This window comes from Mugil cephalus, chromosome 16, assembly GCF_022458985.1.
Source record: "Mugil cephalus isolate CIBA_MC_2020 chromosome 16, CIBA_Mcephalus_1.1, whole genome shotgun sequence".
Classification (NCBI taxonomy): Eukaryota; Metazoa; Chordata; class Actinopteri; order Mugiliformes; family Mugilidae; genus Mugil; species Mugil cephalus.
Genome location: NC_061785.1, coordinates 8,007,078 through 8,031,977, shown reverse-complemented (window position 1 = coordinate 8,031,977; position 24,900 = coordinate 8,007,078). Strand labels below are relative to the sequence as shown.

Sequence of the window (24,900 nt, the reverse complement as noted above, 5' to 3'; positions counted from 1 at the left end):
TTCAATCTACATTTAGTGCAGTGGTGTTCCTTACCTCTCACAGATCAGGGCTCAACGAGGATTCATTCATTCGTTTTTCATAAAAAATAAATAAATAAAAGTACATATAAAATACAATAGTTTTATTTAATACTTTTACTTATATTTTTCAAAATTGTTTCATAAAATAAATTGTAGTTAGAGCAAATTATTATTATTTATTTTATTTATTTTTTTATTTTTTTGAGTTCTGACTTTTTTCCTCAGAATTCTGAGATTAACATCAGAACTCAAAAACAAATAATTTCAGTGGCCCTAATCCTCTTCCGTAGGCTACATAACGAAAAAACTCTTTTACTTTAAACTTTTTTTTCTTTTTTTTTGACCCGCAACATACCACAAGACCTAAATGCTCAGCTTTGTTAAGCTTGACCTCTCAAGAAATATGGCGGAAATAACTATTTGTATTGCCTCGAAACACAAAACCTGTCCATCCGGTTTGAGAGGGAGGCGCACATGCGGACCACACACACACACACACACACGCCACACACACACACACTCCAACGCCACATCTCTACCTGGTGAGGTGAGAGAGCGACGTCACCACCCTCGCTGGAAGAATGAGGAAGAGGAGGTCATCCAGCGTTTAGGGAGCACACACGTCACTAGATTGTCGTTATTTAGCGAAAAAACAAACAGACAACATCTGGTGGGATGGCGTGCGGCTGCCCCGGAGGCTGGTGCGCTCGGTTCGCGGAGGGACATTGGCCGGGGCTGAACTTTGCTCTGCTGATTCTCGGTTACATCCTTTACCTCATAATCGGCGCCGGGATCTTCTCCGCCATAGAGCTGCCCTACGAATACGAGCTTCGGCAGGAGCTGAAAGCGGCCCGGCAGGACTTCCTGAGCAACAACACCTGCGTGTCCGACGCGCGCCTGGAGCAACTCCTGGTGCGCGCACTGGAGGCCAGTAACTACGGAGTGTCCGTCCTTGGCAACAATTCCAGCCGCAACTGGGATTTCGTGTCCTCTCTGTTCTTTACCAGCACCGTACTGACCACAACAGGTGAGGGGGGGTTGACCCACAAATTCTTGGTTAAACTTAGCTCGCGTAGGTGACAGACACAGGTAGGCTACTGTAGGTGAACACAAAGAAAGAAACACTCCGTCACTAGAAGAATTTAAAAAATCAAGCTAACACAAACATTAAAAAAAAGACGTTTGGGTTGCCAGGTTATAAGAATAAACCCTCCGCATGGTCATCACATTACCACAAAATAAGATTTATTCATTAATACTATTATACACCGATCAGGCATAACATTATAACAATTTTCTAATATTGTGTAGGTCTCCTTTGTGCCTCCAAAACAGTTGGGACTCCACAGAGAATGGCCTTCTGAGGGTGTCCTGTGATGTCTAGCAACATGATGTTGTTAGTGGGGGTCTTTGGGTCCTATGGGTTGAAGGGAGGGGGCCTCTGTGGGTCAGGCTTTTTCCAGTGCATCCCACATATGCACAAATAATCCTAAAGATCCTAAAGATGCTCTTTTGATTCATCTCTCCCGACTCCTGAAATACAACAGGAATGTTATTCAGACATTTTGTCACAAGTTTCAAATGTCACCTGGGGGAGGTTTGTCTTAATTTTATCATTCTTTTTTTTCAGTTAAATGTCAGATGCTAAGCTGGATGTCTGGGGACCTTCAGGATACAGGCTACCTTTACACTAACTATATCAATATCCTTTCGTTTTGCACTGTCTGCAACAGAAGCAGGTGTAGAAACGATGGTGGTCAATTATCCCCTTCACAACACATAAACACACATTAGTTCTGCTAAAAGAACATTTTTTAAAACCCTCAAAGCTGCTGGTGACTTTCAACTTATGACAAATCCAAAACTATTATTAAAATGTTAAATATTTTACAGGATATTATTTATTATGATAGTGTCATTAGTTTGAGTTGCGACTGTCTTTTATTCCACATGTTGCTTTCGTCTGAGCCACCATCTCACTGTTATTTGTGTAAAGCTTCACACGTGGTTCGTTGAGAAGAGTCTAATTATACCTCTGTAAATGACACCTTGCTGCGTGGTTTTGCTGTGTTTTCAGGTTATGGCCACACGGTCCCTCTCTCAGACGAGGGGAAGGCCTTCTGCATCTTCTACTCCCTCTTCGGCATCCCCATCACCCTCTTCTTCCTCTCCGCCGTGGTGCAGAGGCTCATGGCCGTGGTGACGCAGCGTCCAGTGTCCTACTTCCATCGGCGATGGGCCATGTCTAGGTCAAAACTGGCCATCATTCACGCCACCTGCCTTGCTGTCGTCATGTCCATCCTCTTCCTCATCATTCCGGCGTGGATCTTTATCACCTTGGAGAAAGACTGGAACTTCCTAGAGTCCCTGTATTTCTGTTTCATCTCTCTGACAACTATCGGCCTCGGAGATTACGTCCCCGGAGAAACGCACAGTAAAGAGGACAATCCACACCCGCATCTGTACAGGCTAGCAATTACAAGTGAGTTGGTGGCTGAACGTGTTGTGTAAATATTTCCAAAACGTGAAAAGTTAAAGGAGCAGGGTGTGGGGTTTACTGCCATCTGGAGGTGAGATTGGAGATTGCAACTATCCAGCAAACTCCAGGTCTAGAAAAACTGCACTTCCTCAAATGACCACTTGTTCTGCATGTTACAGTTTACATTTTGCACCCCCACATGTTGCTAGCTTTCTGCCTAGTTGGCCTCACATACAGTAGCCGATGACATGACAAGCATTTGTACAGTTTCATATATAGCAATTAATTCTTCTTAGTGATAATAAAAGTTCTCAAAAAATAGTCCTGTAAATGCTAACGGTGTAGCATGGAGGACTGCACAGAAGAGGACCCATAGTTATCAAGGGGCTTGTTAAAGCTAACAACACAATGATTTTAGCATAATTATGAAATATTATATGTTAAATTTTACATCAGCATGTTAACACCGTGTCACAATGACAAATCTAACATGACAATGTCCAAGAAGTATAATTATTTTCCTTCAATCTTGGCATGCTAACACTAAATTATAGGAGGGTTATTCTCTGTGTGGTTTTTATACGGCATGTCTTGCAAAGTTTCTTATTTACATATCCTGCAGCTATGGAGGATGTCTGAGTGACGGATCTGGCCATCTGGCAAATGTGAGTCCAATAGCCACTCTCATCTAGCTCTGTTATCAACTCCTGAGTAAAGTATCGGCTCGTTGCCTGCTAAATCATGCTCGGTGTTCACCAGCTAGCCGCTAACAGTGTCTATTTTTGGGATGGTTTTTGGAGCTCGTGTGCTGAAAAAAAGGCTGTCTGGCTTCTGTGCCTAAAAATGAACGAACACAGCTGTTTTTTTTGTTTTGGACAGATAAACACTAAGCATGCTATAAATCTCATTAAGCCGAGAGGAGCTGCAGATTCAGGTGATAATGCTCTGCTGGCTCATCATTATGAGCAACCCCTTTCACAGTGAAATGCTGTAAAGCCTTCATGACGGTGACGGCCAAGGGCCAGAGGAATTATGTTTTGGGCGGTTTTCATTCATCTTGACATTTGGCCCAGAAACGCCTTGAGGGAATTTCTACATATTTGACACAAATGTTCCATTGGACTCAAGGAAGACGGGATTACATTGAAAATTGTGATGGTATTTTATATCCAAAAGGTCGTAAAAGAAATGTGACAAAACTCTTCTTGACTACTACTACCGATCAGCCACAACATTATGACCACTGACAGGAGAAGTAAATAACATTGAGGATCTTGTGACAACTAAATGGGAAACGTTTGGACCTGGCGTTGACCTGGCCTCCAAATTCACTAGATCCAAAACTGATGAAGTATCTGTGGGATGATCCCCTCAATCCACTGGACCCAAGGCCCCCTCTAGGACACCCTCAGAAGGCCCATGTGCGTTCTCTGACTGCTTTGGAGGCACAAGCGAGACCTACACAATATTAGGAAGGTGGTCATAATGTTGTGGACGTAATCTGCAGGCAGATGAGTTGGGAGAGGTGTCAGTTTAACACGTTGTTAAATACAAAACTACTAGGCTGGAAGCTTAAAGGTGGTTTTCACCATTTGCCGTGCGACTACATAAAGCAATGACTGTTAGCCGCTGCACCCTTTATTTATAGACCAAACCTTGATTTGATCTTAGTCACACACTGCACTGGTCTTTGTTTCTGCACGCCGTCACCGTGTCTGTATGTGTTTACTCCCCCAGTCTACCTGCTGCTGGGCTTGGTGTGCATCCTGGTGGTTTTGGAGACGTGCTGGGAGCTTCCCCACACGAGACGCCTCAGACAGAGGTTCTACCAAGAACACGCTCGGGAGCTGGACTCTGAAACGACCAACATCATCGACCAGGAACACACAAGCGACCAGCTGACTGGCTCCACAGATCACACTGTGGATCACGTGCCGGCATTCTCCTCTGTGTCCGAACAGGCCGCGTCACTGCAGCAGAACGGCCAGACAGTGCCGTACACCCCAGCGTCAGGAGCTACTGTTAACGGAAAACTGAGATGACAGACTGTGTGAGCTTCAGGGCGTGTGCTCGGGAACATGGTGTTTTTTAAGAGACTCCATACATGGCTGTTCACAACACACACAGCTTTGACCTCTTTCTATCAGTGCATTAGCAGCCCAGGCAGACATCTGTGTAAATCAACATCTAAGTCGCTCCCCTGAAGTGCTTAATAAGTTCTGGCTCCCTGCCTTTGCCAACACCAACACATATTTGTGGTGTAAAAGCAGGAACCACCCAGAGATTATCAGCATGGCATTGTTTTTTTTCACTTGTTGCTCCATTCCTTGAGTGCAGATATAGATCTATGACATAGAGGAAGGGCTGGGCCCCCCCAAACAGAGGGAAACCCCATGAGTTTCCACTTCCTGCTGATGTCTTGATGCCATAACTCCAAGGCCGTACAGTCTGCTCTGGAAGATTTCCCACACCCGTGCCCTCTTAGCACATTATTTAATCTATGGTGGTGTTTGCATAGAAAATTTGCCTTCTTGGAAGATATAAAGCGGGACACTGCCAAGAGAATCAGGCGTAACATCAGTTGGCCTCGTGTACTTTATGTGCGAGGATGACAAGACGAGAGATAAAGTTATGGGGGGAAAACAAACACTTTGTTCCTGGTTTGTCTCAGGTGATAATGGTGATAACTATCCATCTGTTACTGATGGCATGGAAAAGTATTTTATTGTGGGAACTATAGTGCAATGCGCGTCTTTTTTCACTAGAGGGCAGCACATTCATGTTACAGGTAGATTTACATGAGGGCTGGGAATTTATCTTTCTTTCTGATTAGGGGAAAATATGATCAAGGTTTCTGGAGATAAGAGAAGTTTTATAGACAGTTTTTTCCCCGTTTATCTTTAAATACATCAAGACATTGTAATTTTTACAGATCTTGGTGGATGCTTTTAAGTCTGCAAATCATTTTTGTTACTTCTTACCAAAAATAGATTCAAATTACAAGAATGGAAAGGTTATAACTTATACACCCAAGATGATTTCACTTCTATTTTCGTTGCCTTTTTTCTGATTTACGGGTTTTTAATGAGAAGCAGAAATTGACTTTTTTCTTTTTTAATAAATTGGCCTAATATATAAATAAATCATGCAACATTAAATGTGATATAAGTCCACAAGCGAGAAGCAAATTAAACATTTTATATAAAGTTTTGTTATTTTATTTATACATATATTCACATTATAATTGAAGACACATACATGCAGACTGAAGGAAATTCGCACGCACATTCAGGCATGCAATCAAACTCTCACATTCAAACACGCACACACTCAAAATGCAGAAAAATGTCCTCCAACCATAGGAACCCAACTCACTCCCCAGTGAGAGAAAAAAGGCATTTGTCCTTCTGAAAAGTCCTTGAGCTGCAGGAAATGTGTGTGCAACAGATGCTGACCTTTGACCTCCCCGCAAATAGCCCATAACAACACATACGCACTTGCAAACAGAGTTTCTCTCCCCGACTCATCACGCACAAACAGACACGCACACATCCATCCATCCTTATGTGTTTATACAATCTCGGGACTCCTGGCACAATGGGGCCAGCAAATGGCCAGGCCGACGATTAAGACGATAAAGAGCAGTATCGGCATGATGGTGAGTACGGAGACGTAGCCAGCATGGGATAGAGGGGGTGAGTCAGGAGCCTCGGCTGGGATCATGTTGGTTAGATTCAGCATGTAGCCCAGTGTCCAGCCAGCATCGCTGCCTTTTATCTGGAAAGGAGTAGGGAGCATATATGAAGCTCATGGCATCTCAGGGTGAAACACCCACCAAAAGTATCTTTGTTCTGGGATTTTTTTCCTCCCCTCTTTAATTTGTCACCCATCTGCATCTGTTTAAATGGTCTTTTAGCTTCCTGAGACCCTGCGTCCTCATATGGGGACATTAAGTTTTAGGTTATTCTGCATCATTTAAACTTATCCTCATCACTAGATACTAGTCGGTGTAAAACCATGATACCGGGCTGATTCATTCTGCAGCCGATCACGTAACAAGAGGACGACTGAGGGACAAAATGTTTATTTATGATTATTAACTTTTACAGTTTAATATGACACATTCTATCAATGGTAACAAGCTATAACTTGCTAAGCCAATTAGCAAATACTCGATTGAGGACATTGGGATGCACATGAAAATGAACAGTTTTATATTTTATTATATATGGGTGACTTTGTTATTTATTGAGTGAAATAATCCCTGTGTCCACACATGAGGACATACTAATTTTCCTAAAACTACTTCCTGTTTTGAATTTCAAGACAATGCTTAGTTTTTATAGTTTTTAGGTCCTTCTAATCCCAAATAAACTGAAGAAACTGAGAAACTAAAAATGCAGACCAAACTAAAGCTGAGGTCTCAGGAAGTTAATTCACACAATCTAGGAACATATGTTTACTAATTAACAGGCAAAGTTGAATTTACTCTCATTACAAAATAGCAAAAATATATGGATTTATTATTAGGTACAAAGCGACAGAGTGAATAGAATATTTTTATTCATTGTTTTTTTTTTTCTATTTTACACTGCAATGTTTAACAGTAATTTGACCAAAAACAATCATGCTATAAATGATAAAATTAAAAATAATCATACATAACCAATTCAATAAAATTTTAAATAATTGGATCATATTGGATTCTCAATTCCTATTGTACAGGGCAGAATTAAATATATATATATATAAATATATATATTTTTTATTATTATCAATAGGGATGTCTTTTATTTGGTAAATATTTTGTTCTACTGTGGACGTGGCAATCTGTTTGACAAGTTGTTTTACATGATGCAGGACTATTTGTTCTTTAGAGAGGCAAAAAAAATACCTACCTAATCTGACCCTAATGTCAAAACCGGTAATTGTTAACACACAAGAGTTGCCAAACACTCTGACATGTCACAGGAGGAAAAGCGCAGCGGTTAACTAATAACATGGATGATGGCTGAATTCCATTTAGCTGATTTGGTTATAGAAATTCACCACTGCCATGAACTAGTCAACATTAGTCATGGAACACTTGAATATGCTGGAACAAGTATGTTATTAGTGTCTAATACTTCTGCTTTTGCTATAGCAATTAGTCAAGTGACAAAAACATAGTGCACGCTGCATGTTGGAACAGCACACAAAACAAATATACTAACACATACTACAGCAGCCAATCCAAAACATGATTTATCTTATTTCATTTTATTTTATTTTTTTACTACTAAGGATAGTTTCTTTTTAGGTATTTAATATAATAGAGATGCATATTCAAGTATGCATATTTCTGATAAATGTCAGTTATTTGACGCTAAAGAAACAGGATGTGACGTCATGGTGACAACCAGTTGCCATGCCAACCGTTCCGCGCTCAATCCCATAGTACCGTGAGTGTAGAAAAAAAAAATCATTCAGCATATAATCCGACATTTCCTTGTAACTATATTACTCAAACAATGTTTTTAGATATACCCTGGATGAAAAATGCGGACACTTAAAACAGAAAATAGAAAAACAAACTTGGCAGGTAATCTGTCTAGCATGCAACATGCTAACTTCAACCTACTTCAATCACCAACCCACATGTAAGACTCCAAACCTATATAAAACTGTTAAAGTAAAATATTCAGTTGTTATTCAGCTACCCTACCTAGAGGAGTATAATAACACATGTGCTCATCGTCTGAATCCTTAAACCGCAAGAAGCAACTTTTTTTCTTTACATGCACGTGATAATTATCCTACAAGCCACAGGTACATAAATAGTAACTCAAACCTTTTGTCATAGGCTAACAAACACACTATTAGTTGAGTCAGCTGTGGTGTCTAACAACAGGTCATACAGTTACTGCACTGTCTGCAGTTTAGTCATCCCAATTTGTCTGTTGCAGCTCTCATGTGTAGGTCAGTGCTTGCGGGATTTGTGGAGTAACACGTAGAGTATGTTTCTTGTGAAATATTCATCTGAGTTATATGATTTCAAATGAATGTCATACGAGAAAGTATGTCCTAGTATTTGTATTCAGGATGTTGTCAAAGAGACATAGTTGACGCAAGAAAGGCTGTGCTCGCATTCCAGTGCAATTGTTCAGTTCAGATGAGAAAACTTTAATTATCCCATTTGGGCGATTCAGTTTACAGCTCCCAGCACAATAAATCAGTCCAATCATTAAAGATAGTCATCTGTTAGACATACAGTTCTAACACTCAACTCTCAATTGAGTTTAATGTAGTGGTTTGTTTTAATGTGCTCTTTCTTTCCATGATCATTTGTTTTGGATTAAGTTCTTGCCTGTTGCTGTAAAGTTTTTGTACTGAATCAGTGCTGATGGATGGTTGTTTGTTTCTCTCACCATTCATCTAAAGTGGCATGCGGAGGCTTGATTGCTATTATCTGAGGAGGCAGTGGTCATTTGGCGTAATTCAACCATTTCCATTCACTTGCACAAAAAAAAAGCAGCTGGATGAAACAGAACAACAGAAATGACGTATGTATCATTTTCCAATGTAATTTTAATGCTGTCATCTCATCCGGTGCCTTGTGTTGTTTTCTGGTTTAACGGCATCTGGGACGATGCATTTTGTATAGTCTAAATTATGCGGGTCATGTCTCTTGGGGGTGTCAAACAGGAATAAGGCGGACAGTGATCTACTGACCTTCCTGATAAATTTTATGTTGGAGTAGGTCTCTGCGGTGAAGCCGTATCCCTCTGTCAACAGGGTGAGGATGTACGTGCCTGAGAAGCAGTATTCGGCCAGATAGTTCACTTTTACACCTGGATGCTGCTGCGTTATCTGTTGAAGCAGGACAAATGCAGCGATATCATCAGTGTGCAGTTATAGGTGGAGTGGAGGACAAAGATAAGACACAGAAGTGGGTGAAAATAGCAGAAAATTCTTTCTTTCTTTTTAGTGCACAAAATATACCCGACCTGATCCCAAGGGGTGGAGCAGTAGGACGCTAGTCTGTCCTGCACAGTTTTCAGAGGCACGGATGTATCAGTCAGATTGAGGAAGTTCATCACAAAGTAGTAAGCTGAGAAAGCCTACGATGAAAATGAGGGGGGAGACGAGGAAAAAGGAAAATGAAGTGCAGTTATATTTGGCAAAAAGTTATTATTCATTATTTGAGGCCAACCCCGCTGACTCACTAACGTTATTAGTCTTTGTTTCACACCTACCTGAGAGGTCAGGATATTAAGGGAGCAGTTGAGTCAAATTACAGAAGTGTCGCGGTATGTGTTGTTGATCTATCCGTTTATTATCTTATGAAATACTTAGCATACTGTTTTATCTGTCAAATAAAATCGTTATTGTGAAGAAAAGAGTCAAATCCTTACCCCTGAGCAGCTTGTACTGGCAAATGTTTGGCATTTTTCATTAAAAGTTACTGAAATTATTATTATTTATCAAAATAAGGTGCAGTTTTGCCTTTAATAATAAAAATCTAACTGGGATGCTGATCAGATCTATTAACTCTCAAGGTGTCAGAGCTATCAGACATATATATACAGACATATATACTGCACAGAGCACTTTTTAAACTGAGCTTTCCAGCGTTTAATTTAAAAGATTTCCAGATTTTTATATTTTGTTCTTTGTAGGTTTTAATATTCATTTTACTGACGATACTGCTGTGTTTACCACGCATATGACAATAAAACATCATCAATCTCGAAAAGGGTGGAGACAGAAAACTGTAAGTAGCACTTGGCACACACTATTCATTTTTGAGTGGAAAGACAAGTCACATCAAGTGTAACCAAACAACAGTTGTCAAAACTCAAAAATTACTGCTTTCAAAGAAGAAGTCAGAAATTTCCGAGTGGGAACATATAATTTCCAAGTTTTCGTGAAAGCATCATCTAAACCTTTCGTAAAAGTCACTCTTGTCGTAAAGATGGAGAGTTAATTTATCTTACTGCAAAGGACTTAAAATAATATGAAATGTTAAGATGTATTTGACCCCCCCACCCCACCCCGCAGTACCACCCCCTGTTGAAGACCTACGATGTGCACAAATAAATTAAATGCTTAAATTACCCCGAATGTTCCCTGCAGTTGTGGCTGGAAGACCCCATTGAAAGAGCAGTTGCTGTATTTGCAGGACGTGAAGTTGAAGACACTTTTGACCACATCCTGGCATTGTTGGAAGTTTCCATTCCCTACGTGAAAGAAGGTTGGAGGAGGAGGTCTCTCGGGTTTCCTGTTTGACACACAGGGGCTGTCGTAGAGGACTGTATAGTTCTTTGTCACATTATAGCCTGGGTGGAAACAAGGATCCAGTATTGTTGTTGGACCTGACTAGGAGATAGACGGGAATAACACGCACAAAGCAAGGATGTTAATTAAAGTACCACTGCACATTTCAGCACATCGGGTCAAACATCGGACGTGATTATAATTATTATTTGAGTTTACCTTAGTCTGTTCTGCCAGCGCCATCCGTAGGACTTGGTCTTTCCCATAACACAGGAAGCTGTGAGTGTACAGGTTGTAATCATTTCCATAGAGCCGGAAGGTGACAGAGTTGCTGGGTGACTCCGAACCGTCGTAATCCTTAGAAACAAAGCTGATCTGAGTAGAGGCTCCACCAAGGTCAAGAGCGCCTATGGTTTCTAAGCCCTGCAACAAAGACAAAATAAAACACCGGCTTCAGCGCACAGCAGGACCACACCGATGTGACCAACGTGTGAGTTAACGCGTGCGGACCTGTTTGAGGCGATCGTCCAAGTAGTTGACGGTCACCCAGCCGAAGGCGCCCTCCTCCTGCCCGCTCAGTATCCTGGCTCCCTGAAAGGAGAAGGGGGACCTTTGCAGGGCCTCCTCCACGGCTTGAAACACCTTGTCTGATGCTGTGCTGTTCTCCATACTGCATGCGCACGTAGCAGAAACGTATTAGTCACATCCATTACTCAAATCAATACGGCAGTCCATAAATTATGCAGAGAGTGTATCATATATAAAGGACTTGACAGTAACATATTCAGTTCATGTGGGGATAAATCAGAACATTTGCAAACAGAAAAAGATTGCAAAGCACAGCTGCAGAGTTCACACCAATATCAAAACAGCATTTTTTATTTTTTTTTGTTTTTTTTGATGTGTGTATATGAGCACCATACTTCAGCAGCCTCATTCCTGCGGTAGCTCCCAGGTAGAGGGGGGTCTCGGAGTGCCTTTTATCGGGGACCTGCTCCATGGCCTCACGCATGCAATCCCTCAGAGAGTCCCCTGCCAGCGACGGCTCAGACGCGTAGCTGGAGATGCCCTTACCTACAAGAGGAGTCAAAATGTCAAGAGTAGAAGAAGAAATGATTTTGTCCGATGCTGGGCTCAGACTATAGTGTGAGTTCTGGTTCGCCCCTCCCGACAGTCAGAGGAGAAACCCGGTCCGGACCCAGATTATTTCCCATGAGATCACATCAGGTGGTGCATTCAGGATCTGATCTGGAACAAGTGATCTAAATAATGCCGTAGAGCAGGGGTGTCAAACTCAAATACGGGACGGGTCAAAATGAACAAACTGGGGCAAAGTAATGGGCCAGACTCGATATTTACGGAAACCTTCTGGAGCTCCTGCTTTATGTCCACGTCCTTGTACTTGCTATTGTTGTTGCCCCGGCACACGCGACAAACTGTTCTGTCCTTGACATACGTAAACACATAATCTGCCTCCTGTTTACCATCTTTTCTTTGGCCATTTCTGGGAAGGGGTGGCTCAAATTTGCCTAAAGTGACTGGTAACATGAAATTAGCAATGAATGTCAACAGAGAAGGAGGAGGAGGAGTGTGTCATTTGATTTTTCAAGTTGTTTTAGTACGTATCAGTCAAAATACGATCATTTGAAAGCGATAACACTGGCTCTAATGGACGTTTGATATTATGTAAATAATAGAATTGCACTGCGGGTGTTATAAAACCACTGTCTTAGAGTTTGCTTATTATTGGCCCACATAAGTCTCAGATCAGAGCAAGGAATGACTGCAAAACTTCTATGATGCAAATGTGTGATGCAACCCAACTCAACCAGCTTCAGTTTAACATCCGTAAAACGGGCGAGCTAGAGAGGAAAGCCTTATAAAGACAATTTTTTAAGGTGTCTGCATCGTGCGAGTGACTCGATCTACGCTCCCTTTAGCAAGTGCTTGTTTACTGTGTAGGCCTATGGAAAATAGAGACTGTCTCCTGGTTAACCTTTTAATAAGCGGTTGGACTGACTTTAGCACGGAGCGAACAGTGATATCCGATGCCTTTATAAAGGACTTTTGTTAGAAGTTTAGATAACAATGTGAATAAGTAGAAGGAGCCAGCTGTAAATGGAAAGCAGTACAATAAATGTACAATAAACGTACGATAAACGGCAGGAGTCACTGATATGATGTGCTGTCCCCGTACATCTAGAGCATTAGAGGTACTTTCTTTCTAGGAATCGCTGTGTTGTTATTCATGTTAACTATTACATATTAGATTTATTCATCTATACAATTCTCTGATCCGCACGATAGTAGTAGTCAGCAGGTGATCGATCTGTTGGCTTTCCACTATTGACTCCATAAGAGCAACAATCAAAGGTGATTAGCTTCTCTCTGGCACACAGACTGGAGGCAGGGGGAGGCGATTAGCCTGGCGCCCCCTCCGAAAGTCAGTCAACACGTTTAAAGCTGTTCAATTAGCGCCAATGGCTCATGTGTCTAATTCGCATATAATTGGAAATATAATGACACCAGTGAGTGTGCAGCTTTACAAGTGTTTTTTGGCGAGCGCGGCCCTTTCCTCCAGTCTTGTTACAACAATCGGACCGCCAGTTAAAACTGAGCTGGTGCTGGGGACTTCCCCCTTCCATTCATAACTTTTACAAAGTCATATTGCCATATAATTTTGTGGTGAGTAGAAGCAAAACAGACGATTAGAAACTACTCTACTCCCTAATTTAATCATATAGTCATCCTGTTATGAGTCTTCAGAGAACAGCATAGTTTATGCTCCTTAGAGGCATTCAGTGTATCTGATTAGTGTTATTCTAAAATACAGAGGATGCATCTCTAAGGAAAACAGCAGAGGACACTTCATTTTAGTACAATAATGTGTCTGTCACTGCTTTCCTCCTTCACAACGTTTTAAAATCTACATACAACGATCTCATTGTTACATTTATACGAGTTATATACTTTATTCAGTGTATAGTGAGGCCAGAGTTTATTGCATGAACTTACTTTTAACTCATGTAGTTTTGCAAACGTTTGCCCTCTAGAAAAGAGCAGCAGAGCAAAATCCATTCATTAACTCATTAACATTTATTACTACAGCGCTGATAGCTTGCACAAAGTTAAATTACTTTTATCGCCATCTTTTTTTTAATTATTATTATTTTCGATTAGTAGCGGCATGACTTGTCGTCAAATCAGAGCTCATATATCTTCGTGAATAATTAAAGGTTAAAGGTCCCCTGCACAAACAGCACACCAAGTCTGAAGTCATACATGTTAATGAGTTCTTCATTGATTTTGAATCCGCGCCCTGTAGCTTTTGTTAAAGAGGGTATAATCGGTTCCCGGCTGAAACTATTAGTTAAATAAAGTCCAAGGCGAGAAAGTGAGTCATCACGCCGGGCCTTAAATAGCAGGGTGTGGGATTCTGCTCAAGGTTTCTTCCTGTTTAAAGCGAAGAAATGCCATCATCACCTCGCTCTGGCCGGATGTCAGACCGGTTGTGTGTCTTGAGACAATTTGTATTGTTATTGGCGCTATACAGTGGGGGAAATAAGTATTTGATCCCCTGCTGAATTTGTAAGTTTGCCCACTTCCATAGAAATGATCAGACTCTGGTTTTTATGGTTGTTTACTGGTTATGGGTATAGACAGAATATCAGTCGAAAATGCATAAAAAACACACAATCTAAAAGTTATAAATTGTTATGTATTTTATTAAGGGAAATAAGTATTTGATCCCCAAGCACAACACAAGTCAGTACTTTGTAGAGAAACCTTTGTTGGCAAGCACAGCGATGAGACGTTTCTTGTAGTTGGTCACCAGGTTTGCACACAGCGCAGGAGGGATTTTGGCCCATTCATCTTTACAGACAGTCTCTAAATCCTTCAAGTTTCTTGCTGCCTCTTGGAAACTCGGAGCTTCAGCTCCCTCCACAGGTTTTCGATCGGGTTCAGGTCTGGAGACTGACTAGGCCACTCCATGACCTTAATATGCTTCTTCTTGAGCCACTCCTTTGTTGTCCTGGCAGTATGTTTTGGGTCATTGTCATGTTGGAAAACCCACCCACGAGGCATCTTCAGTGTTCTTGCTGAGGAAAGAAGGTTTTTGTCCAAGATGTTACAGTACATGGCTGCATTCATTGGCCCCATAATGCGGTGAAGTTGCCCTGTACCCTTTGCTGAAAAACAGCCCCAAAACATGATGTTTCCACCTCCATGCTTAACCGTGGGTATGGTGTTCTTTGGGTCATACTCACGTTTTTTCATCCTCCAAACACGGCGGGTCGAGTTAATGCCAAATAGCTCAACTTTGGTTTCGTCAGACCACAGCACTTTCTCCCAAGCCTTCTCTGAGTCATTTAGATGTTCACTGGCAAACTTAAGGCGGGCCTGTACATGTGCCTTCTTGAGCAGGGGGACCTTGCGGGCACTGCAAGAGTTCAATCCATAACGGCGCAGTGTGTTGCCAACTGTTTTCTTGGTGACGGAGGTCCCAACTGCTTCCAGATCATTAACAAGCTCCTGCCGTGTTGTTTTAGGCTGCTCCCTCACCTTTCTCATCATCATCCTCACTCCATGAGGCGAGATTTTGCGGGGAGCTCCAGACCGAGGACAGTTGATGGTCCTTTTATGGGTCTTCCACTTGCGAATAATGGCACCAATAGTTGTCACCTTCTCACCAAGCCTTTTGCTGATGGTTTTGTAACCTATACCAGCCTTGTGCAGGTCTACAATCTTGTCCCTGACATCTTTTGACAGCTCTTTGGTCTTGCCCATGGTGCTGTAGAAGTTGGAATGTAAGAAACTGATTCTTAGAGCAGGTGTGCTTTATATACATGACGAGTTAAGATCAGGAGTATTGGTAATTAGTTGACTGAGCACAGCTGTGTGCCACATGCGCACCAGCCAATCTGTAGGAGCCTGAATTCTAAGTGAATTGTTGGGGATCAAATACTTATTTCCCTTAATAAAATACATAACAATTTATAACTTTTAGATTGTGTGTTTTTTATGCATTTTCGACTGATATTCTGTCTATACCCATAACCAGTAAACAACCATAAAAACCAGAGTCTGATCATTTCTATGGAAGTGGGCAAACTTACAAATTCAGCAGGGGATCAAATACTTATTTCCCCCACTGTATAAACAAATGCCATAATAAATCAAACGGGACTGATTTATGTTAAAAAAAAAATAATAATAACAGTGGCAGCCTTAAAGTTGTGCCTGATGAATTAAATGCTTACAATAGAAGAAAAAGTTTGGCAAACTTATGAAGCACGAATATATGATTTATAAAGTACGGCTGAAGCCAATATTTACCACTCATTAGCACGGAGTATGTTGAAACCCACACACATGTGCATGCGCATGTCCTGTGAAGCTAATACTGCACCTTTGACTTTGCAGGAATGTTTCTGTTCAACTCTGCCCGTGTTGTTATCCTTCTCTGCTGGCCAGTCGTAGATATAGAGGGCTGTGTGGGAGGAGCCGGCGTCCAGCACGATGCCATACTGGAGTGGAAACAGAAGGAGGGGGTTTCACTGGAAAGCTGCACATCTTTAACTCTGGACACGTTCCTCCCAAAAGTGTCACGTTAGGCATCCAGTGTGATGAGAAACGTCCCAGGGCTACATCAGAAACACACGCAACTCTCTAAACAATTTAGAAAAACTGTGCTCTAATCTGGGCATGCATTTATGAGAAGAATCACGAGTGATTTATTGTCTTTATCAACATCCACTGGCCATATTTGGTGAAGGATTTGTACAACCAGGAGTACAGGTTGAGGTCATATTGACAAGAAACCATATTAGGCTTGTGGACGTTGGACCGAGATCCTAACGCGCTACATCTGGCTCCCACGTAGGGAACGGTCCACAACATTTCAGTACTTTCGCTTTGCCGTACCTTGCGCTTTTGGAGGACGGGCCTGTTCTGCAAAACCGCCACCGTCACCAGGGCAACAATCGCTATGACGGCAATCACAGTGATGATGATGGTCACCGGCTTGTGCCACGGGTTCTTCTCTTTCATCTCTGAGAGCGGGGGTGGAAAGACAGACAGACAGACAGAGAGGAAGCAGGGGCCACGGGGGTTGACAGAGGTAGAAAGAGGGGGAAGACAGAGGATGGAGGGCAGGGGGGCATTTGTGTGTTAGCCAGTCTTGCGTCCAGATGTGTGTGATGTCACAGCTTGTGTGTTTGCATGTTTGAGGCTGTTTCAGGCTATGCAGAGGGCTTTAATTGTTTTGTTTTGTAACCAAGGGCTACAGATGGGTTTGGTGTGTCTGAACTCGTGCCAGGCTCTTCGCAGGCTCGAGAGGATTTTGTAATTTAAGCCACAGGATATTTGAAAGGGTATTCCACAAACGTGTTCAGCTAGCGATTATTTCCCCTTTTGCAGAACTAGAAAAGGGCTCTGTTTTTTAGGAAATAGCAGAACTGTTTTCACAAAACACAAGGACAGCTGGCCTCAGTCAAAAAGATAATATTTAGCCTACACTGTGGAAAGTTTGGTGTAGCCGGCCAGCCGGTACTGGCTGACATTAATCCATCAATAAAACAGCCTGTCACAGGTAGGCCTGAATATATTTAGTCACTTCGCTACCTCTTTGTTAGGTTTTCTTTTCTTTTGAATTGAGTTTCCACTGTTTTCTATTGTCCCCACGGAGGCTATTGTACATTACATGCACTTATAAATTCACAGTTTTCAAAGGAACACACTAGGGCGTAGCAGGCTGTAGGGAAAGAGGGACGCACGCAATACCTGCCTCTGAAAAGTTCACACACGAGCACACGGATGGCTGTTTGATTATTACCACAGCAAAGTAAACTGGCAGACGCTATCTGGGAGCACATGACAGCTGGGAAAGTACACACACACAATGTAGGAACTGATCTAACTGCAGAGAACAGCGCTTTTTTCCCCCCCTCCTTCTGCTACACTGCATCAACAGGACCTGCACAGCACAGAGACACACAGAGTAAACCTGACCTTTGCCTAGTGTGGGAAAAGCGCAGAACTTGAAGCGCATTAAAGCGGCGATCCGGTGGCGAGAGCAGAGCGAAAGGGAGCACTTACCTCTGTTGTCTACTTCAATGAACTTGGCACTGACGGGGGAGGGAGAGGGACAGATACGGAGGGAGAAAGAGAGAGGGGGAGGGGATGGGGAGAAGGGAAATATGGGCAGGACGGAGAGACAGAATGAGCGGAGGGAGGCAGCCGAGCAGAGTGATAAGATGAGGAGTTTGGTTTTTCCTCTCGTGCGGGGCCGGACGGAGGATTAGAAAAGCACTGTGGGTGTTTGTGTGTGTGCGTTTCTGGTCGACGGGGGCTCTGAAGCACTGAGTTTGGCATTTCCTCCCTGAGCTGGGAGCAGCGAAGCCGATCACTATGGAGACACAGCTAAAGCGTGTGTCAGTGGGCCCTTGTGTGCATGTGAACCCTTAAAATGAACTCTCTCCAACACTGCGTGTGTGAACTAATGAGAGTCTCCCGTCCCAGCGCTGCTCTCTCTGTTCATTCTGCGGGATGTGTACGAGGGAGGGGAAGCGGGGACTCCCTTGTTTAGCTTTTTTATTACAGGCTGTGATGTCATCTCAGTGACGGATCGGAATCCCCTGCTTTTCTCCGAGGGTGCGCGTCTGAAGAATGGACTTGTGTGTTTGCGTTTGTGTGTGTGTGTGCCCAGAACATGACTTGCCTGCAAAGATATCCGTCCATTCACAAATCCCGCTCTGTTATATATATTTCCCTCTCCTTTCTGCGCGCATCCCAACACATGACCGTGCCTGTTTAACCGCGGTCGATGTATCTAACTCATCACTCGTGGGCCTTCCTCCCTAGAGAGAGCCCCCACGGGTCAAGGCCCCTCGCATTGACTCACACACTCGCTCCCCACAAAGTATCCTGTGATTGTTTCAACGTGTCATCGCCAATGAAGGGACCCAAGTTCACTGGCTGCTCCTCGTCTGTTTAAAAGCTAACCTCTGGACCGTCTAAACGAGATAAAATCTGACTGTTTGTTTATTCACTCACTTACTCTGCACTACTGTATTTGTGACCATTAATTAGTCTCACAGCAGTATTTTCAAATACGCTAAAGAGCATTCACACATTTATCAGTGTCCATCTGTGTTTTATTACAACGAATAATCCTTCATAAAACCTACAATAAACGTAAAAGTAAAATTATTATCACTGAAAATGTGAAAAAAAAATCAAATTTCTTAGTGTGGAAGACAAATGCATATGTCTTGACATGTCACCCTTATGGAAGTGTAAGAACCACACAGCATGAAATACAACTTAAAACAGGGGACTTACACGTTTTTCAGGCCAAGGTCCCCCGAACTGATGGAGAAATTAAGTACCACTATATGTGTTCTGTGTTAAACTCGACCTAGTGCTATTTATGAATATACATTATCATTATTATTTGCATTCAATATTAAGCTATTCAAATAAGTTCTAATATTCTTTTTTTTTGTTGTTTTTTTTTTTTTTAATTTCAAACATGTGCGACAATAGGGTTGCCGTGCAACTAAGGTAAACGTAAACACACCTGGCATAAACATGCCTAACGTTAGCTGCACAGCATACATCCGGGACAACACCTGCGGGCTGAATAACCAGCTGAATCTCAGCCAGTTGCGGAGAACTTGACAGAGTCAGCTTGTAATATGTGGCCTCGTGATTGGCTCAGCAGCAATAGAGGCGGGGCCTGCTGTGCACAGGAGGCTTAGATTGACAGGTCTCGGCCAGTGTGGTGCTCTGTATGTTGGATTCATGTTAATGTGTATGTAAAGAAATCTAAATTTTTGCAGATTTTGCAAGCCCCCTGCAGTACCTCTGCGGACCCCCTAGGGGTCGCAGATCCCCTGTTGAAGACCTACAACTTAAAGGAACACTGTGTGCGATTTTATGACATCTAGTGGTGAAGTCGCAGACTGCAACCAGTTCAAACCGCTCCGCTTCCGAGTGTGAAAGAGATCTGACGGCGGTCACCGCTATGTTAAAAACAAACCAAAATAGTCCTCTCTAGACACCAGCGTTCGGATTGTCTATTCTACAAACATTGCGGTGCAACATGAAACACATGTAACATGGTAAGCGAAACCTCTGAATCCAACACACTGGTGCTGCAATCAGATAACTGAGGTCCAAATATGAATATGTTGTAGTATAGTAAATGCAGCTTTTTAAGCCTGTTTGTTACTGATCTTGGTAAAACTTCAAACAGACAACATCTAACGTAAATATGGAGAAACTTCCAAGAAAGACAGTCTGATCAAAAATCTGCTTATACACTTGTTGGCATTATATTCGTGCTTTCCACACCTTTCTACATCCTTATGATTGAAAATGGTTTCACAAGAATTTTAAATGTTTCAAAAATCACTGTCTAAATCTTAAAACTTTTCAGTTTCAGTGAAAAAATGTGAACTTGAGTTGTCACACTTCCAAAAAGTTCTCCAGAGTTACCAAGCTATTGATTCATTTACATCTAGAGTTACTGAGTAAACTGGTGCTAAATAATTTTTAACTGAATTTCTGCTGTCCATAAAAACATTATAAAAACACGGTAAGACCTCAATGCCGTGTTAGCAGAATCCTAGTCAGTCTTAAAAGTTGGCAAAATAGTTTTTGCTCAAGAAAAATAATGATAATTCAAACAAAGAGACGCTTTATATTTAGCTGAACTTTGCTTTAAATTGTTTACATCATCTTGAAATTCCTGAAATAGTGCTACATGTGCATGCTTACATACTGTATTGTGCTTCAATATGCAAAACTGACTTATTAGTGTCAACATTCACCACACGCACACACGCTGACTGCACAACTGACTGCGCTACATTCAACGAGGTTAACGAGCTTTTGCTGGGATTCATCAAAACTTTCCTCAAAGGCGTTCAACCACAATAAAGCGAGAAGGAAACTACATGTGTTGGCCAAATGTGCTTACTTGTTTACCGCGTCTAGAAACTGCCAGCCAGACATTCATGAATGACTCCATCAATACAGCTGCCTCCAATTTCGAAACTCCCAACTTAATTATTGTTCAGATCAAGCTCTGAAAGAGAAGCGGAGCTGTCAAGGTGGCATGGAAACCTGAACCTCCTCTTTCTACTTTTATTACATTCACCTCATGGCTGAGGCCTTAGCAGCTTGGAACATTTTGTCTCCAATCGCAGTCATTCTCAGTTTGCTTTCAGACTGAAGTGAATGACTGTTACCTTATGAGGAATCCCCGACTGGCGATGACGATGTTGTCGGCAGCCAGATAAACATGTCCAGGCGCATGTGTTGAGACAGAAATCAGGGCTTACCCTGGTAAATTAGTTGCATAAGATCATGGAGGAGCTCTGTTTGAACATCAGATCAACAGTGGTCTACTCCAGCCAAAATCTAACCCCAAACCAAATAACCTAATTTTCTGCAAAATTACTTTAAAATGCACATTCAGACCAGCACACACATGCACCAGTGTCTCTATTTCCAACCATCCTGCAAACACGGATGTAATGCTAAGGGGAGGCCAGGATGCTTCAGACTCTGGGGAAAGGTGATGGGTAGGAGGGAAAGCAGATCTCCGGTCCCAGTATCACAAATCATTTTTACGATCACGTAATTATTTTCAGAACTTTATAGACAAATTAAAAAGTTGTTGCCCTCGGTAGAAATCACACCACTCACATCACACGTTTTTGTTGCCGAACACACGTTCTTGTCTGATGACGACCGTTGACTTACATTACTTCCTCAGCCCTTACCCAAAATGTAAAATGTCAAATGCAGGAAAACAAACATCTCCCTGAAAATCTTATGTCTGAAGATGAGGAAAACATATGTACGTACCGAAATGCAATCCTAAACGTAAGTCCTGATTCCTGAAGTTACTCCACTTAAGTTTGAGATAACCTTTCAGTTTAAAACCAGTTTAGTAGTATTAATACAAATACTCACCCATGGACATAAACCAGGATACCCAGTCCAGACTTTACTTAGTGACAACTACTTCCATATTGACAGTATGTTGGGGCTTGCTTCCTTCTTTTTTTTATTGCCGTGTCTCCACCTCTGTTGATCCGAAACTTTGGCCTCATAAACTGAGTTAAAGATACAGGGAGGAAGCGAAAAAAAAAAAGCGCTAAAGGTAGAACGGGGTTGTACTTTGCATTTGGCTATGAGTCAACAGTGACACAGCTGGAAATTGATGGTGTGGTTTCTGGGAAGACATAAACATGCTTGAGAGGCGGGTTTTTAATCTGTTGTGCTTCTCTGTGGTTAAGACGAACAACTCATATGTCTGTGTGGGGTCACCTCAACATTGTGGGGTAGTACATATACTAATATGGTAACTTGCATAACATGGAGAATCCTTGAAGTGTCTAAAATTAGCACGTGCAGAGTGAAAAAAATACAAATAAGTCTGAAGTACTGACAGTCACAAATGTTTTTTTCTTCTTCGTTTAAGGTCATTTTAAAGAAAAAAGAGGATAAAGTCAAGAATGGAAAGATCCGACAAAGATGGAATAATAGAAATTAGTTTTAAGTATAATAAATGAAAATGCAAAATAACATGTAAACTAAAATGATCGGATTAAACAAGTGGGTCTGTCTACTGAATCACAATAGGTTAGGGTTAGATTTTTGTTTGCATGATGTAGTGTACATCCATTTTATAGGGGAAGGAGAAAAGACAGTACTTTAATTAGAAAACACCTTAGAGTGAAGTGTATGCAGCTCAGACTTTATTAAATACATTGAATTCCTGGACTTAATGATGTATTTAAGGGCAGATGGAAGTGATTTACCTCCTCCAACTGTGCCTCTGATCGCTACGCCCTTAAGTTGTTATTGGGCTTCTTGCTACGGGTTTTATCTGTGCCACATGCTTCAAAGTCTAGATTCGTCTAGACTTTGAAGGAGACAATGTCGCTTCCTTAGCAACTCTATAAATACTCTTTAAGATTGGGGCCATTGTGAAGCAACAACGCAGCTCCCTGCAAAAAGGGAACCTCCGGCAGCAGCGTCATATGATGAGAAATGAGAGGAAGGAGAACCTCACCGCGGAAAAGTGGTCAGTACACAGCCTAACCTTGAAACGCAAACCACAGTTAACCTTTTAAAAAAAAAGGAAAATAATGACAAAGCAAAGAAAAAAATAAAAGGTTCCCTTTAAAGCATGTTGAAATGTGTGAAATAATGACGGTGTTCTGAATTTCATTTGTATTTACTTTCATCCTGTCTCTTATCTCGACATTTCAGATAAGGTATCACCTACCGGCAAACAGTTGACTTTTGTACATTTCAGGGATTCTTCAAATACCCAAACGATTGAAAACATGCCTGGTTAGGACATTTGTTTTAAAGGTCGAACAAAAACTAGTAACTAGTCAAGCATTTTAGTTTTAATTAGCCCAAGTTTTGAGATGCGTTCTTCCTTCCCCATTTTTATTTTTTTTTTCTCGCAGTTTGGTTCAACAGACATTGCAACATCTAGATACAAAACTAGGTGTGTTGCCGGGGAACCAGAGATGACACGCAGCTAACGGCAAAATAATCCAAAACTAAAAGTGTTTAAGCCAAAACTAAAATTGGGACAACTCAATGTGAAGTTGCCCAAATTAACGAACAAGAGGCAATTTCTTGAATGGGATATTCTTGAATTGGCAGACGGGATAAAGTAAGCCACGCAGGTGTAAATGACATTTGCGTCCCTCCACTCTAACCCGTGTGCCCTGGACCCGCCGACAGATGTATAATTCCTGCTCTGCTTCATACCCTGCATGAAATATGACTGAAGAAATAGTAATCAGCTAATTGCCTTATGGAGCCATCACTCCAAGTACCGAGTCACATATCGACTTCAGCCGCCTCCCCCACCCTCACCCCACTCATCAAAGGCGCGCAATTAATTAGACAACGCCTGCCAGTCACGCGCACTTTGCCTGATAAACTTTCATAAACCGCACATGATTTTTATTTCTTTCTTTTTTGGTCTGTGTTAAGCGCGCCACTTTAATTCATCCTCAGCAACACAACCGCACGGACTCTTAACCTCCAGCCACCGAAACACACACACACACACACACACACACACAAGGGCACCTGCTCTTGAGCTCCGTCCAAGTACCAAAAAGTCCCACACTGCTAGGCGGCTGCTACATGCAGTAAAGCAAGTCGCACAGTTGGCAGAGAACACACACACTACTAACCTGACACATTCAGTGTAGAGGCTGCCCGAACATCCCACCGCTGGCTGATTAGGATTTCCTACTCCTGTGTGTGTGTGCGCGCATGTGTGTGTGGCAGTCATGGCAGTACACCTACCTCTTTGTGCAGACATGGGTTCTTTCTCAGCGGCAACACAATGCTCTTTCTATTCTTTGCCCCTCTCTCCTCTCTGTCTCTCCCCCTCTCTCTGTGGCAACAGCTCTGCGCTCAGTCCGACGTTTTTTTCAGCACCTCCTTTCACTTACACTCGCTTTATTAGGAGAAGCTTTCCTCCTCCCTCCTGCTTAGCCCACTCCCCTCCTTCCCCTTGCGCCTTTTGCTTTGCCTTCTGTTTACCCCCTTTCTCTTCCTCTCTCTCTTTCTCTCTCTACACCTTTGTCATTCTCCATGCCGCTATCACACACTACACTCAGCTTTTCAGCGTTTTCCTCTTGCTCCACTTTCCCCATCTCTGTTGTAATCTGTCTTTTCCTGCTTCCATGCACTGATGTCTTTTCCCGATTTTTTTTTTTTTTTTAGCGTTTTCCTCCTGCCTCCCCTTCTTTGTCATTGTCTCGTAAAAGTGGGTCAAACATGAAAGAAATATTGGATCTGGATGGCAGCTGGAATCTAAACCTGGAGTGGTGTGTTAGAGAAGAGGCGGCGGGCGGATTCACGCTCCCGCTTAAATCGTTGATACCCATCACCCTCATTCTTTTCCTTTAATAGATGTAATCGTAACTTTCTGAGAAATGGCTCAACTGAATTCAACAAAACGTCAATCACAACGTATATGAAGTTGAATGTAAGAGGCGCTGTGCGAGATTTTGCGATGCTTTCTGCACTGGATGATAATTAGAACCTCCAGGGTCATGGCTTGGACTGAGCTATGTACGTGCTGCTGT

General features: G+C 42.2%; 2 protein-coding genes across 2 annotated transcripts; one reads left to right on the top strand and one right to left on the bottom strand.

Annotated features, from left to right (window-relative positions):
• Window positions 1-332: 332 nt before the first annotated feature.
• LOC125022521 (potassium channel subfamily K member 1-like) lies at window positions 333-5,706 on the top strand. Its single transcript, XM_047609229.1, has 3 exons — window positions 333-1,048; window positions 2,099-2,503; window positions 4,238-5,706. The coding sequence occupies exons 1-3, from the start codon at window positions 697-699 to the stop codon at window positions 4,540-4,542; spliced, it is 1,062 nt and encodes a 353-aa protein (XP_047465185.1). The 5' UTR covers window positions 333-696; the 3' UTR covers window positions 4,543-5,706.
• Window positions 5,701-24,647, bottom strand: entpd1 (ectonucleoside triphosphate diphosphohydrolase 1). The gene is made up of 10 exons (XM_047609228.1): window positions 24,113-24,647; window positions 16,682-16,809; window positions 16,167-16,284; window positions 11,680-11,830; window positions 11,267-11,426; window positions 10,976-11,179; window positions 10,598-10,858; window positions 9,487-9,600; window positions 9,212-9,349; window positions 5,701-6,277 (listed from the first exon to the last, which is right to left on the bottom strand). Exons 1-10 carry the CDS (start codon window positions 24,126-24,128, stop codon window positions 6,071-6,073), a joined length of 1,497 nt encoding a protein of 498 aa, XP_047465184.1. The 5' UTR covers window positions 24,129-24,647; the 3' UTR covers window positions 5,701-6,070.
• Between the last annotated feature and the right edge of the window lie 253 nt (window positions 24,648-24,900).